Genomic DNA, 13,753 nt, shown 5'->3' with positions numbered 1-13,753 from the left:
GTTTTTGGTGCCTGAAGAGGTCAGAAGATGGCATCAGGGCACCCAGAACTGGAATCATGGATGGCTATGTGGTGCTAGGACTTGAGCCCCGCTCCTCCAGAGCATGAGTGCTCTTAATAGCTAGGCCATTTCTCCAATGCCATGAAGCCATTTTCAAGGACTGTCCGGATGATGACTCAGTTGGTAAAGACACTTGCTGCCAAATCTGATGAGCTGAGTTTAACTCCTGGAATCCACATGGTAGGAGACAACTGACTCCTATAAGTGCTCTCCTCTACCTTTAAAGGTCTCCCCCTTTCTGGATATTCTTCCCAAATCTCTCATGGTATCGGAACTGAAGTAGTTCCCAAGGCTGTCCTGGCCAGCCCTGCACAGCTGTCTTGGAGCACACTGTGAATAGTTGCTTTCCAGAAGTGGGTGTGTCGGTTGCTTGGTAAAGGCTCCCACCTGTTAGACTGAGCTTGTCCCTCTCTAGTGCAACCCATCCTTCATGTCGCTTTCCAAACTCCAGATGCAGTACTCAGACTTAAGTCACAGGAAGGTACCAGGGGTATCCTGGCCACACGTGACCAGCCTGGTGCTCCTTATCCTACACAGCCTCCTACAGAGTTGGGAGAGCACCTGCTGAGCAGCCATCAGCCCGCCCTGCTGTACTGTACCTCATCCCTGTTTCCAGTGTGCCACCCTCACACAGGAGACAGTTGAGCCCTGTGGATGAAGAACACAGAGCTGAATAAAAAGGAGAGTGAAACTTCTTGGAAGGAAGCTGTCAGCCTCCAGTTGCAGCCTCACCTCCCTCTCCAGCCCTGTAGCTTTTCGCCTCTGGGTCTGTAGCCCTCCTACTGCTTTCCAGCCCCAGGCCTCCGGGGCCTGGAGAAGGGGGCTCCGGCTTTCCTTCCTTCGTTGCCCTCGCTCCCCAGACCCTGGGCACTGCACACGATCTCACCACAGGGCATTTGAGGGTTGTGTGCCTGCTCTGGCAAAAGTACATCCCAGCAGCATGTGGGTCTCCATCCAAAGCCTAGCAAACCGCTGGTGGAAGCAAGTCGTTTACTGTCCCATCCTTTCATTTTCAGAGCCTCCCAAGATGAACCCAGTGGTGGAGCCGCTGTCCTGGATGCTGGGTACCTGGCTGTCGGACCCGCCGGGAGTTGGTACCTTTCCGACACTGCAGCCCTTCCAGTACCTGGAGGAGGTGCATTTCTCCCATGTGGGCCAGCCTATGCTCAACTTCTCGTAAGTCCCCACCTGCCTAGGTCTTCAGATAACTACAGAGAGATCAAAGACATGCCAGGCAAAAGCAACTGTAGATTTGCTTCAGAAAAGCTCTCGCTTTCCCAAAACCTGGCAGCAGAGGCACAGGGTTGGTAAAAATGGTACTTGGTTGCTCCACGATATTCTTTAAGATGTTAGGCAGATGACAAGTTTACAAGTTTGTTAATCCAAGCAGAAAATTGATTGGTATGTATTTAATTAACCTGTGTGTGGAAAATCAGTCGTCTAGTGTCGTTGAATAAGAGGGTGTGGCTTTCTTTTACTTTCGCCCTGTGCTAGGTGAGGCGTTCAAGACAGTTTCTGGTTCTCGATAGGAAATAGTGTTGCTTTTAAGGATAGCTGAAATGTAATTACAAACGTAATATATGTGTTTAGCAAGTTTAAATAGGGTAGGAGCATAGCTCAGTGGTAGAGTGGTTTTGTCATAAGTACAAGCCCTAGAGTTATTCCCCTGCACCTCACATAAAAAAGCCAAATTCCATTTCTGCTTCAGTCTCCACTATACAGTTCTGTGTTAAGAATCATAATCGGAGCTGGGCCATGGTGGTGCACGCCTTTAATCCCAGCACTCCCGAGAGGCAGAGGCAGATCTCTGTGAGTTCAAGACCAGCCTGGTCTACAGAGTGAGTTCCAGGACAGCATCCAAAGCCACAGAGAAACCCTGTATTGAAAAACAAACAAACAAACAAAAAAAAAGAATCTTAATTAGGGGCAGACAAGATGGGTCAGTGGGTGATGGTAGTTGAGCCTTCCAGCCTGACGACCTGAGTTCAATCCATTTCAGAGGTTCAGTTCCCAGCACCCACATGACACCTAGCAGCCATCTATTTCAGGGGATCTGATGCTCTTTTCTGGCTTCGTGGGCACCACACATCTGGTATATAGGCACCCACGTAGGCAGACACCCATACACATAAAATAAAAATAAATCTTGGGCTGAAAGATGGCTTACCAGTTACGATTGCATATTTCTTTTCCAAAGGGACTCTTTGGCATTTAGAACTCATGTCGTGTAGCTTAAAACTAAACTACCTGTAACCTGACTTCTGCTATCCACCCACAGGTACCTCCACACACATGCCATACACACAAGCACACACATGAGGAAACATTAAACAGTCTTTAAAAAATAAATAAATCTCTAGATAGTCTAGAACAGCCAACTCTGCTAGTGCCTGTAATCCCAGCATTTGGAAGACGGGATGATGACAAGTTCAAGGGCTGCACAGCAAGATTGTCTCAAAAGTTAAAACGTGAAGAGAGTTAGGTATGGGATTGGGGGGACGGTTCCTCTGTAAGAGCTCCGGTTGCTTTCCTAGAGGACCTAGGTCCTGGGTTCTATTCCTAACACCCACAAGGTGACTAACAACCATCTGTAACTACAGTTCCAGGGATCCAGTCCCTCTCCAGCTCTATAAGGCGCCCCGAATGTGTGTTCTATACAGACAGACATGTAGGTAAAACACCCATACATACAAAATAAAAGTAACAATGAAACTGTGAAAGAGCTGAGGACATAGCTGAGTTGTGGAAGACTTGCCCAGCCAGTGTGAAGCCCGATCGTTCGTTTGTTTATTTGTTTGTTTGTTTTTTCGAGACAGGGTTTTCTCTGTGTAGCTTTGGAGCCAGTCCTGGCCTTGAACCTGTAGACCAGGCTGGCCTTGAACTCTCAGAGACTCTTCTGCCTCTGCCTACCGAGGCTGGGATTAAAGGTGTATGCCACCAATGCCCTGACCCAGATAGTATAAGTCTGGCTTGCTCCTTACTTTTCTATTCCCTTCCTCCCTCTGTCCTTCCCTACTTCCTTCCCTCCCTTCACTCCCTTCTTTCTTTCTCTCTCCTTTCTCCCTCTGTCTTCCCCTCTCTCTCCCTCTAGGCCTTGTGCATGAGCAGGCTGTCTACACGGGGCCGTGGACATTCACAGCCCAGCCCAGAGGCCGTCTGTTTACCTTTCATGTCAGGTTATGACACTGTAGACCATGCTGGCCTTTAGTTTTTGCCTCATAAGTGCTGGGATTATAGACATGTGCACTGGGTCAATATGATTATGCACAAAGGTTAATTAGAAATTATACCCTAATTCAATGCCTGTTCCATTTCTACCGTAGAGAGTAGTTGGGCTCTTACATAAAAATAAGTGTTCTATTTAATCCCAGCATTGGGGAGACAGAGGCATGCAGATCTCTTTAAGTTCAAGGTCAGCTTGGTCTACATAGTAAGTTCCAGGCAAGCCAGAGATAACACATTGAGACTCTGTCTAAAAAAAAAAAAAAAAAAAAAAAAAAATCCAGAGAGAAAGTTTGGTAAGGCAGGGTTCTACTGTGATTATCTACAGCGGTGCCTAGAACTGAAAACTGAAATGTATGAGCTGAAAGGCCTGATACTCCATATTATTAGGTCTGATATAGATGTACTTTTCTGTCAGTCTGTCCCACCAGCTGACTCTCCCAAATAACCACACAGAGACTTAGTATTAATTATAAATGCTCAGCTGATAGCTTAGGCTTGTTGCTAACCGGCTCTTACACCTTAGCCCATGTTTCTTATCTAAGTTCTACCATGTGCCTCATGGCTTGTTACCTCACTTTCTACACATTCTGCTTCTGGTTCTGGCTCACTCTACCCTCTTCTTCCACCATGCACACACACACACACGCGCACACAGACACACACACACACACACACACACAGACACGCACGTGCGCGCGCGCGTGCACACACACACACACACCCTGAAAGAAACAGGAAATGGAAGGAGGTGATGGACTGGTAGATAGAGCTGAGGATCAGAGTCTGCAGGAACCACTTCTGACCAGGTTACAACATGTCCCTCAGACTCAGAGCTAGTGTTTTTCCACAATATTTTTTATATTGCTGCATGATCTTTTCCTGGGGAAACAAAACATTTACCCCAGATAGGGCATCAACAACAAAGGATTCTGCCAAGGTCTAACTTGGTGAACCATTGAGTTTGTTGGACATTTTTACAGTGCATGAGTGAGAGGTTACTCATAGGAGCATAGGTGGCCCCCAAACAGCCGTATTACCACAGAGCACCCCCCCCCCATCGTGGATAGCAGCCTCAGAGAAGCTGCATCATAGAGTCCCTTTTAGTCAACAACCTTCCACTTCTGTATATCCTAGCATCTCAGGGTCACTTGCAACTGCTGGGTGGGCAGGAGAGAGTAATGTATGGAATCCCAGGTAAAGGTCCTGTGCTAAAGAGTATTGATAGCTCTATTGCCACAGACCTAGCCATCACCATATTCCATATTGTTCTGTGTATTTTGTTGCTGTGGCTTCTGGATCAAGGAAATGCTACAATGGTAATAGTATGACCATGTAATGCCTGAGAGAAAACCAGCACATCAGACCTCTGTCCTCTGGCTCTTGCTTGTTCTCCTCCCTCCCTCTTCTGCAGCATCCCTTTAGCCTTGGAAAGTCGGTATGCTGCCTTTCTCCTTCTTAAAGCATTTGATCACTGTGTCAGGTAGCCAGTATTCTCAGCAGTTTAACCAACCAGTCTTTGCACCTGACCTGGTTACCACCCTCTGTAAGAAGTCTTCTCTCCACAGCCAAGGCCAATAGCATTTTAAGTCACCCAGATTCAGCAAAATCCCTTGTTCCTTGTAAAGATCACACCCAGCAGGGGGCTCAGCTAACTAAAGCTCCGCTCCCATTCCCGGGGTCCCTGCTGAGTCACCGTATTTGAATAGAGAAAACAGTCCCTTCCTGCTCAGTGAACTTGGCACCATAGACCTCCTCTCTCCACCTGTCCTCAGCAGCTTCTGCCCCTCTTTCAGACCCTGATTCATGAGGACCTCAGCTGTTGATAACCAAGTGTCCCTAATGGCATATGAGTCCTGTTGTCTCGGGTTATTCAACCTTTGTTCCAAGAAGGAGTGGGTTGTATTACTCAGTTACTCTCCTTCCACAGCACTCAGACTAATCCCATCTGCCCCGTGTTCCACAGACTAAAGAGCCAAGCCTGGCTGTGAGTTCTTTCACGTCCTTTAATTTATCATACATAATGTTCTGCCTGCATGTATGCCTGCAGGCCAGAAGAGGGCACCAGATCTCACTATAGATGGTTGTGAGCCACTGTGAGGTTGCTGGGAATTGAACTCATGACCTCTGGAAAGAGCAGCCAGGGCTCTTAACCTCTGAACCATTTCTCCAACCCCCTTTCATTTTCTTCTTACAAGTCCTTCCCAAATCAAGCTGTTCCAAGGTAGAGTATTCCCCTGACTCTTTGGTTTTCTGTACACCTAGTCTGCCTGCTGGATCTTAGACTTTCCCTTCCCATGTATCAGAAGTTGGACCTGAGCAGTAACTGCTGTCATTTTTCCCTTATCTTTTCCCTGTTCACAGGAGGGACTCTAATCAGATCTAATTTATGCTCTTCCCCTTCCGCCCCCTCCCAGCAGCAAGAAGTGGTGAGCCAGCAACTCTTCTAACACATCCGCTTTGATCTACTTTACCTGCTAAATTAGAGACTGCCATGGAAAATAACTGCATGGCCCTTCCCACCGTAATTCTTACTTTACATAAGACCAGTCTGGCTGGGCAGCCGCCCTGGTTTTGGTTGCATGTTTTATTATGTATACTAGCGGTCACACAACTGCTGTCGCAGCTTGCTGGAGTCTTGTCCGACCTGTACTACTCTCTGCAGCCTGTTCTCTCGTTCGTAGCTGTGTTCAGGTTGGACTCTGCTAACCCTAATCCAGGCGGCATGCCACTCGGTGATCATGGGGCAGGGAAGCCATCCTGAGGAATGCCCCCCCAGCACCACCATGGACACTCCACCCCCAAATGTCTCCGCGCTAGTTATGTGTCTTCCTACTCAGAGCAAGGCCCGTGCAACTGCTGCCATAACAGAAAGGCACATACCCATACCACATGGGAAAGAAGCCCCTGATACCCTGTCCTAAGGTAGTTTGGTCTTAGTTGTATTTGCTACACAAACAAAGGTTATACCATTGCTATTCCCAGATTCATCAGAACTCTGCTGTCCCACAGTAGGACACAAGTTTGTTGCACGAACAAATGTCTCTTCAACTAAAGACCAAAGTTGGTTGTCAAACCAGTGAAGTTATTGAGGTTCCTTGCGAGATTATAGGTGACCCTCAAGTAGATGTATCTCTGCAAAGTCTCATCTCATCTTAGATGATGACCTCATGGGACCCTTTAGTTACTCAGTGTGCTCCAGCAATTCCCAGAGTCATTTATGGCTCAGAGGAGAGGCGGAAGAAAATGATGGCCAGAGTCCCCAGGGTCCTATAACTCCCCTTCTGCCGGGAGTGTTAAAAACTCTTATTAGCTGGGTGTGGTGACACATGCCTTCAATCGCAGTGTTTGGGAGACAGAGGCAGGTTGTGAGTGACAGGCCAGCCAGGACTATACGGTAAGACCCTGTCTGAAGAAACAAAAAGCTCTGTCACTTGTTTCTATAGGCCTAGCTACCACTGTGTTTGCTTATTCATTTCGTTACCATGACTATGAGGCTGAGGTGATCTCCAAGGTGGCAGTTGTTGATCATGTTGCTGTAGCACATTTTGAGGTCCTGTGTCTGTTTCATGTCTGTGATTTCCCTTCCAGGTTCAATTCCTTCCATCCAGACACACATAAGCCAATGCACAGAGAGTGTGGCTTCATCCGCCTCAAGCCTGACACCAACAAGGTGGCCTTTATCAGTGCCCAGAACACAGGTATGGTGCCCGCCCAGGGCCTGCTGGCCAGTGCTGCAGCAGCAGTCGTCACAGGTATCATAGAGATGGTGAATAGAGAGCTCTCCACAGACTTGAGACTCCTCCCAGCACAGAGCATGCCCAAAGGCTAGGTCCCGGCAAGAACAGGTCAACCAGCCACATGGTCTTTGGAAGTCTGGCAAGCTGATATCTCAGAAATCACTCAGCAGCCTGTGTGACTTTGACCATGTCCAGTCTCACTCCTGGTCAGGGTTAGCTAATGTGGAATGATGCTAGCCCCAGGCACTGTCAGACATGGATGTACGCAAAAGCCCGAGAGCTGCTGTCTGTGTGTGCTTCCTTCTTCAGCATGGGTGGTATCACTAAGGGGGACTACTCCTAGCCCACTGAGAAATGCAGGTAAGGTAGGAGGGCTGGGGTTCAGGCACCTCTGCAGAGGGCGACCCTCCATCGAGCATTTAGCCTTCTTATACTCCCATTACGTAGAGGGGTGAGGCAGGAGGGACTTACCTTATGAACTCCAGACCAGCCTCAGCAACGTAATGAGACCCCCTTCTCAAAAACAGGTATGGGGGCTGGGGAGATGGCTTCGTGGGCAAAGTGCTTTCTGTGCAAGCATGAGACCTGAGTCCGGGACCTCTAGTATCCCCTGATAATGCTCCACCCCTGTAACCCCAGCCTCAGAGTACAGAGACTGGCAGATCTCAAGGGCTTTCTGGCTACTAGCCAGCCTAGCAAGAGGGTGAGAGCAAGTTCAGTGAGAGCCTGAATGTCTCCAAAAAGAGTAAGAAAGAAAGCCACAGAAGAGAACGCTCACAGTTGACCTCTGACCCCCACATGAATATAAACAGAGAGAGAGAGAGAATGAATTCTGAGTCATCACCTTGGTATCTGCAAGGAAGAAAGGCTGAACCTGGATGGTAGCAAAGTTCGGGTTTCCCAGGACTGCCCACAATGCTTCTGAAGGTGGGCGTGGCTTGGCACTACACTAACTGCCCTCCCTTGCAGGTATCGTGGAAGTGGAGGAAGGTGAAGTGAACGGGCAGGAGCTCTGTATCTCATCCCATTCCATCTCCAGGATCTCCTTTGCCAAGGAGCCCCACGTGGAGCAGGTGAGCCCAGCCTCCGTCTCAAATGTTCCCAGAGCATTTGATGAACAGACATACAAGACCCTACTGCTGTCTGCAGCTCTTACTATTTTCATCCCCACCCGCCCATGTGAGTGGTCCCTGCTGTCATACCTGAGCCCTGCCCCTTTCGGGTTTGTTGTTTCCCGTCACAAATATCCCTTTGTGTCTGAGCTGGGGTGGTAGACGCTGATACATTGTTTAACAGTGAAAGTAGAGCATTGCCTGACCGTCACTGGTTCCCGCTCAGTTCTTGTGGTCACTCTCACTTGTGAGTGTGTTACCTTGTGTATTCCGTTTACCTGGGTGCTCTGTAGGTTGTGATGCTATTGCTGACTTAGAGGAGGTTTTCTACGTGCTGCGGCTGTTATTTGTTGTCTGTTGTGGTGTGGCCCAGTCAGTGCCTTCATTTATGATGCCATCTGAACTCAGATCCTGCTTAGGAGTTTGATTTCTACTCCAAAATAATAATAATAAAAATACTACCTCATTTTCTTGTGCCTTTATGACTTTGCTTTTTTCCATTAATCTGTCATACTTGCCTTTCTGTGTGATTCAGTATGCTCTGACTTTTGCCTGCTGAGTGACTTGTGGCTTTTAAGGTACTGTGTGTCTCTTAGACCATGCTCATAAGAACATAAGGCCTGTTTCTTTCCACCTGCATATTTATTTGGTTAGTTGTTTGTTGTATTTCGAGAAGGTTTCTCTGTGTAACTCTGGCAGTCCTGGAACTCTCTCTGTAGACCAGGCTGACCTTGACCTCAGCGTTCCATCTGCTTCTGCCTCCCAAGTGCTGGGATTAAACGTATGTGCCATCACCACCTGGCTAGTTGTTTCTTTTATGTCCTTTGCTATACAGAAGTGTTTTATGGATGAGGTTCTATTTATTAATGCCTGTGCTGTCAGAATCCTGTTCGGAAAGTCCTTTGCTGTTCCAAATAGTTAAGGCAAATCGCCACTTTGAGAGTGAAGGTCTGTTAGAGTTGGCTGCTGCGCGTGGTACTTGATGTGAATCTGCTTTCATTCTCCTATCTGCAGTTATCCATTGGAGTACCATGATTTGTTAAATACGCTGTCTTTTCTCCAGTGTAAGTTCCGTGTTTTGTTTCTTTGTCAGAAATGAGGCTGGGCCTGGTGGCTCACACCTTTAATTCTAGCACTTGGGAGGCAGAGTTTCTATAGTTCAAGGCCAGCCTGGTCTACATAGTGAGACCTTGTCTCAGAAAGCGTATGTACACACACATACACACTTAAGTTTCTGTAGGTATGTGGAGTTATATGTGTGTCTTTTCTTCATTTCTATTCCATTGATCAACATGCCTGTTTTTACCATGCCTCTTTTTCTTATGTTTTTATTGTTGTTGTTGAGTCTTTGTGTGGTTGTGATAATCGCAGTAATAGTGTGTTTATATCTGTGGCACAGAGGCTGCAGCTCACCCTGTTGCTGCCTCGGCTACTGACTACATCTCTGCAGCTCAGAGGAGCCTTCACATCCCACCACCACTGCCTCAGCCACCTCCACGTAGGGAAGCAAATGTTGTTTTGACTAAGTCTCTATCCTTTTATTTTACCAATAAAGACCCAGGAGCCAGATGCCGAGGTGAAAAACCTGCTACCTCAGAGAAGCAGAGAAGACAGGCAGCTGGCCTCCTCCTTCACTGGCATCCCAGAAAGAGACCTTCTCTTCCAGCGCCCCAAACCAAAGAGGGCCACCAAACCCCAAAGCCCCTCCCTACTACTTCCTGTGTGTCTTTCTATCCATCTTCCTGATTCCCTCTTACTCTCTATGACTACTTCCTGTCAACTACTACTTGCTTGACCTATGGCAGATTTTATTTCACCCTGATAACAACAAACAGAAAGCTCGTAGATGAAGAGTGTGTACTGGGACTGGGCCATACCGCAGCTAGAGGCAGGCTTTTCCCGTAAATAATGCAGATTCAGGGTCCCAGTGTGCTCAAATGCCCTGCAACAATAGTGGTGTCACACGAAGACTTGGCAAATGTCCTACCTTGCAGAATCGTCTGAGGTGTGCCGGAGTCAGTTCCTTGGTGTCTATTATAATGTCTCCCTTTTCTTCTTATGACATATACAGTGTTCAGTCTGCATGTTTGCCTGCACACCAGAATGGGCACCAGATCTCATGATAGATGGTTGCGATTCACCATGTGGTTGCTGGGAATTGAACTCAGGACCTCCGGAAGCGCAGCCAGTGCTCTTAACCTCAGAGCCATCTCACCAGCCCAGTTTTGTTGTTTTTTGAAACAGGGTTTCTCTGTGTAACAGCCCTGGCTGTCCTGGAACTCCATCTGTAGACCAGGCTGGCCTCAAACTCAGAGATCGCCTGCCTCCGCCTCCAGAGTGCTGGGGTTAAGGCGTGGCACCGCCATTGCTCAGCGTCCCTTGCAGTTTTTAATGCCCCTTCTCTTGTTCTGCACGTTTACTGTTTGATTATGTATAGTGGGAAGCCTCTTCTGGTCCTGATTATTTGTATCCTGTATGTCTCTCGTACCTTGATAGTCATCTCTATCTGTAGGGTTGATTTTGCTAAAAATATTTTTCTGTGCATTTGATCTAGGTGTCTTCTTCTTCCTCTGTACTTATTATTTATAGGTTTGGTCTTTTCATAATGTCCCAGATTTTCTGAATGCTTTGTGCCTGGGTGTTTTAGATCTAAGATTTTCTTTGACTGAGCTGTCCATTCCTTTTTCCTTGTCTTCCAGATGTGAAACTCTGCCTTCTACTTGGTTTGATCTGTTGGTGAGGCTTTTATCTCAGCTTTTTGTTTGACTTCTGAAGTTTTATTTCAGTGTGTCTTTACTGATTCTATTTCTTTGTTAAATTCTATTTTCACATCTTGAATTGTTTTCATTAATTCATTTAACTAGTTGTTTATGTTATTCTGGTCTTCATTGAAGCATTTATTCATATCCTTTATTTTATTTTATGTTCATTGGTGTTTTGCCTGCATGTACATCTGTGTGAGGGTGTCAGATCCCCTGGAACTGGAGTTACAGACAGGTGTGATCAGCCATATGGATGCTGGGAATTGAACCCAGGTCCTCTGGAAGAACAGACAGTGCTCTTAACCACTGAACCATCTCTCCAGCCTCATTTTGTCTGGATTTTCTATCTGTTACTAAGAGCTGGGTAGTACAGTCTGTGTGTTTGTCTTTTCTCCACTCCACTCCAGCATCTTTTGAGAAGGACTTCGCAGGGTAAAGGCCTTAACTGTTAAATGGAACTGCAGGTTCAACACTTCAGGGTTAAGGAAGCTGGTGGAAAGCAAAGCCACCAGCCTGGCCTGGCCTGCCCTTTGTACTCTGCTGCTCTGCCCTTCCCATGTGCACCATGGAGCCCGGGCTGGCCTGAGTTGTAGACTGCACACTGCTCAGCTTGTTAGCATCAGGTTTAATTCTGTCAGATACATTGAAGCCCTTACTGCTCAGTCAGCAAGAACCAAGTACCAGACCCTGAGGTAAAGGCTTTCTCTTCCCGAGTCATCCTGTTTCCCATCTCTCTGTCTTGCCTCAGTTGCCATCTTACCTCTTTTGCCCAGGCTTTAGTCTGTATATTTCCTTCTGTCCATTTTCCAATCCTAGTTGCATGCTGAATCTCCGATGTCTCCTGGTAACTCCAGGGTGGGCGCCTTGCTGCCCTGCTGGGGGACAGTTTCTGCTGGGGGACAGTTTCTGCTGGGGACAGTTTCTGCAGTCTCTTCATGCTTCTGTTTACATTCTTGGCTTTTTTCTTCTACCCCTCCCCCTTCAATTCCAGCATAAGAAGATAAAGAGGTCAATTGAGTCTGTCCGTACGGTCCCCTTGCCACGGCAGTTCTTGAGAACTGGACTCACTGGTCTGTTTCTGCTAGGTCTTGTCCCCAGCTCTTGTGGGGAATGGGTCTGGGAGTCCGGTGGAAGCCCGGTGATTTTCTCAACTAGACAGGCACCGAATCCATGCAAGGCCTTTGTTTTTTTAATAACAGGGTCTCAAACATCCCAGGCTGGCCTTGAACTCATGATCCTCCTACCTCTGCCTCCCAGGTATTGGGATTACAGGTGTGCACCACCACATCCAGGTTATTCAGAGATGGGGATCTTACCCAGGGCTTCACACATGAAAGCAAGCACTCTGCCAACCGAACTGCATTGTCAGTCCCTAAAGGGACTTCTGATTTCTTTTTCTGTTTTCAGGTGCGTGCGTGCGTGCGTGCGTGCGTGCGTGCGTGCGTGCGTGCGTGCGTGCGTGCGTGCGTGCGTGCGTGCGTGCGTGTGTGTGCGCGTGCGTGCGTGTGATAGAGCAGTAAGTTCTCTTAACCACTGAACCATCTCTTCAGCCCTTCTACCTGAACTTGTAATGACTGACATTTTTATCTTTCTCAGCAGAAGGGTTGGGAGTCCAAGTAATGGGTGTGGCTGAGGCAGCCCATGGTCCTGGAGCCCTGAAGTGAGAGGCCCTTAGAGGGTTGTTTAGACATCCATTTATCCTGCGGTCACACTGTCCACAAGCATTTCATGCCCGAGGACTGTGATTCAGGACATGACTCAGGGTCTACTCATATTCCTGTGGGAAGAGCCATGTGATATAACAGATCCGAGGTCCCCAAGTGCTGGCCTGAGGCCTCCCAGAACACATTTGCTGTGGTTTAAGGCTCAGATGGAAGGTGACAGGCAGCAGAACCCCATTAATATTAACAGAGACCAAACAATAGTTCATTCTGGAAAGCTGAGCTCATAGCAGCGCTGTGTCTACCTGTTGCTTGAGGGAAGTGGCTGGTGTCCCATTATGGTTCACGCCAAGAGGCTTCACAGTGGTGGACTTATTTACCTGCTCACAGGCTGGTGACAGCGACAGACACAGGTGGATGCTTCAGTGTTTCTTTGGTATTTTTTTTTTTCCAACACAAAACCTAGGCTAGCTTGGAACTCGTGTAGCCAGGCTGACCTAGAATTGGAGATAGTTCTCTTGTCCCAACATGCCGCCGAGTGCTAGGATTACTGGCATGCGCTGCCACACCCGGCTCTTGTTGAATGCTTTGAAGGTATAAAACTCAAGTGCTTTGTTTTGTTCTCCACTCAGATTACTCGAAAATTCAGACTGAATTCTGAAGGCAAACTTGAACAGACGGTCTCTATGGCAACCACTACACAGCCAATGACTCAGCATCTTCACATTACCTACAAGAAGGTGACCCCCTAACCTGGAGCAGCAACCAGAGCCTGGGGAGGTGCCTGGCTCCTGCATCTAGCCCCCCAGTGTAGTAGACACCCTGCGCAGACATGGTGTGGCCACAGGCTCTGCTGACACGGAACCGTTGTCCAGATGATCTTGTAATGGCATAGAAAACCAAATAAAAGGCCTTTATTTTTATGGCTGAGGATTTTGAATATTATCACTGTGTAGACTGTACATTTTTTTATCTGCTGCTGATAGCTTTCCAGTCTTTTCTTCAAGATATTAAAGGATCACATGTTCCCTACTTCCTTCCCTCCCCTCCCCTCCCCTCTCCTCCCTTTTACAGGGTTTGTTTATGCCCTGTCAGCCCATGCTAGGCAAAGACTGCAGTGCTCTAGCCCCTAACCCTCTTGTGGGGACATTTCTTTTTCTTTCTTTTTCCCCAGGTATTGGAGATGCCGTCCAGGA

General features: G+C 47.7%; 1 protein-coding gene across 1 annotated transcript in view; it reads left to right on the top strand.

The window, feature by feature from the left end:
• Nucleotides 1–13,502, top strand: part of Thap4 (THAP domain containing 4) — a 35,009-nt gene extending 21,507 nt beyond the window's left edge. Inside the window, exons 3-6 of the mRNA XM_051190844.1 lie at nt 1,077–1,236; nt 6,874–6,983; nt 7,992–8,095; nt 13,190–13,502. Coding sequence (XP_051046801.1) covers nt 1,077–1,236; nt 6,874–6,983; nt 7,992–8,095; nt 13,190–13,309 — 494 coding nt within the window. The 3' untranslated portion in view covers nt 13,310–13,502. The remainder of the gene's footprint in view (nt 1–1,076; nt 1,237–6,873; nt 6,984–7,991; nt 8,096–13,189) is intronic.
• Nucleotides 13,503–13,753: the final 251 nt, after the last annotated feature.

The sequence above is a fragment of the Phodopus roborovskii genome, unplaced genomic scaffold (assembly GCF_943737965.1).
Source record: "Phodopus roborovskii unplaced genomic scaffold, PHOROB, whole genome shotgun sequence".
NCBI classification, from domain to species: domain Eukaryota; kingdom Metazoa; phylum Chordata; class Mammalia; order Rodentia; family Cricetidae; genus Phodopus; species Phodopus roborovskii.
Note: the sequence above shows the minus strand (reverse complement) of the source record. Positions and strands in the feature narration are given on the sequence as shown.